Raw genomic sequence first — 1748 nt, 5'->3', positions numbered from 1 at the left:
AAGAGCATTGCTATTTGTCGGCGTGTGGGCGTTCACCGTGTGGGAGTGCCGCCGGACACAACGGAGAGAGACATCGGTCGAACGGATGGACGAGCGTGTCATATTTGTATGTGTGGGTCGTGGTTTCCTCCCTGGAACTAACTGAAACTCAGAATTCAGGAATCGGCACGATAAAAGGAACAGTGACGAGAAAGGCGAGGAAAGTATTCGGGCGTAGGACGCGCGGTTCGATTAACTTCCTCATCTGGTAAATGCGCCACGACGCTGATAAGCACATAGAAGCGACGTAGAAGCGACGAAATTTTCTCTTGAGAATGATTGATGTTCTTTAGAGAGCAAATGGAAATAAATTACGAAAGATTAGGAAGAGACGTACAGAAGTTCCAGCGTATAATGGTTGACACAGGCTGTTAATTAATCCGATAAGTCCGAGTAAAGAAGTTATTCGGGGTAGTCTCTTAAAGAGATCAAACAGGACAACAACATTTCGCTAATTACTTAATCTTATTGGATGACACTTCGAAGGTTTCCTCGTAAAGCACTAGCGCTGTTCTCGAGCAACTTAATTACGTAAGCTTCGTGAAAAAGATGTTATTGACGCAAGATGCATCTATGGCATCGAGTATTCGTATAACTTTCATATTCATATTGCGAGGAAATTATTATAAAAACAATCTTTATTTACACAATCGCATAATACGATTTAATACGGTATGCTAAATTCTTGTTTCTCTTCCATTTCAATTTGCGATCCAAGTGGCTCGTAAACATCATCCTCTTCCTTCGATTCGTGGATATTGAATATCGGTATCGGTTTCGACTTCCGTACCGCTCTCTCTATTTTTTGTACTATAGCGATGTCATTCAAAGTGCTTATAAAATTGTCCACTCTGCAGTCCTTAATGTTACCGACTCTTCCCGTTCTGCCACATCTGAAAACATACAAATTATATACAATTATATATATTATAAATTATATACAAAATATATACATATATATAAAAATTCTATCACAATTTTATGTGAAGATTTGTTGAGACATGATATATAAATAGATATTAATTGTATTATGATATTAATGATATTAGTTGTACCTGTGTATGTAATCAGCGGTGGCATTTGGAAATTCGTAATTCAACACATGGCGTACCGACACTGTATCCAAACCTCTAGACCCAGCGTTTGTAGTGCACAATACACGACATTTACCGCTTTTGAAGCTGGCATATTTGTTTTGCCTCTCATATAACTGCATATCGCCGTTCAAAGAAACTGTTTGTATGTTGCTCTTATTCAGGAACATACTGACCCAATTGCAGGTATTATTACTGTTATTAAAAATAATTACTTGCTCCTTATTAGCTACTTTTGGTTTAATATATTTTAGAAGTGCAGCCGGTTTGTCGCTTGGACCCACCCTTATAAATTTTTGAGGCACGAGAATGTGATGCAATTTCTTTGATGTCACATGTTCCAACGATTGCACCTACAAAAATATAAATAAATAACGCACCCAATTTTAATGCTATCTTATAATTTTAATATTTTGATGTTGTCTTACATTTATGATATCCTTTAAAACTTCTGATATTCTTGAAGGCATTGTTGCAGATGCTAATGTAAATTGAGCACTGATTGGTAATTTGTTATCATTCGAATTTTGTACGAAGCCGAGCTAGAAATAATATTATTGCGTTTGGATATACACACGCACACGCACGCGCACGCGCACACGCACACGCACACAC

The 1748-nt window shown here is 37.6% G+C and overlaps 1 protein-coding gene across 2 annotated transcripts in view; it reads right to left on the bottom strand.

Moving 5' to 3' along the window:
• Positions 1–666: 666 nt before the first annotated feature.
• LOC108691911 (probable ATP-dependent RNA helicase DDX28) overlaps positions 667–1748 on the bottom strand; it is a 2873-nt gene continuing 1791 nt past the window's right edge. For both annotated transcript variants that reach the window (XM_018199866.1, XM_018199867.1), the window contains 3 exons: positions 1562–1675; positions 1095–1486; positions 667–932 (listed from right to left, as the gene is read on the bottom strand). In XM_018199866.1, coding sequence (XP_018055355.1) covers positions 704–932; positions 1095–1486; positions 1562–1675 — 735 coding nt within the window. In that variant the 3' untranslated portion in view covers positions 667–703. The remainder of the gene's footprint in view (positions 933–1094; positions 1487–1561; positions 1676–1748) is intronic.

The sequence above is a fragment of the Atta colombica genome, unplaced genomic scaffold (assembly GCF_001594045.1).
Source record: "Atta colombica isolate Treedump-2 unplaced genomic scaffold, Acol1.0 scaffold55, whole genome shotgun sequence".
Taxonomy (NCBI): Eukaryota; Metazoa; Arthropoda; class Insecta; order Hymenoptera; family Formicidae; genus Atta; species Atta colombica.
This window is presented reverse-complemented; position numbering and strand designations above follow the sequence as displayed.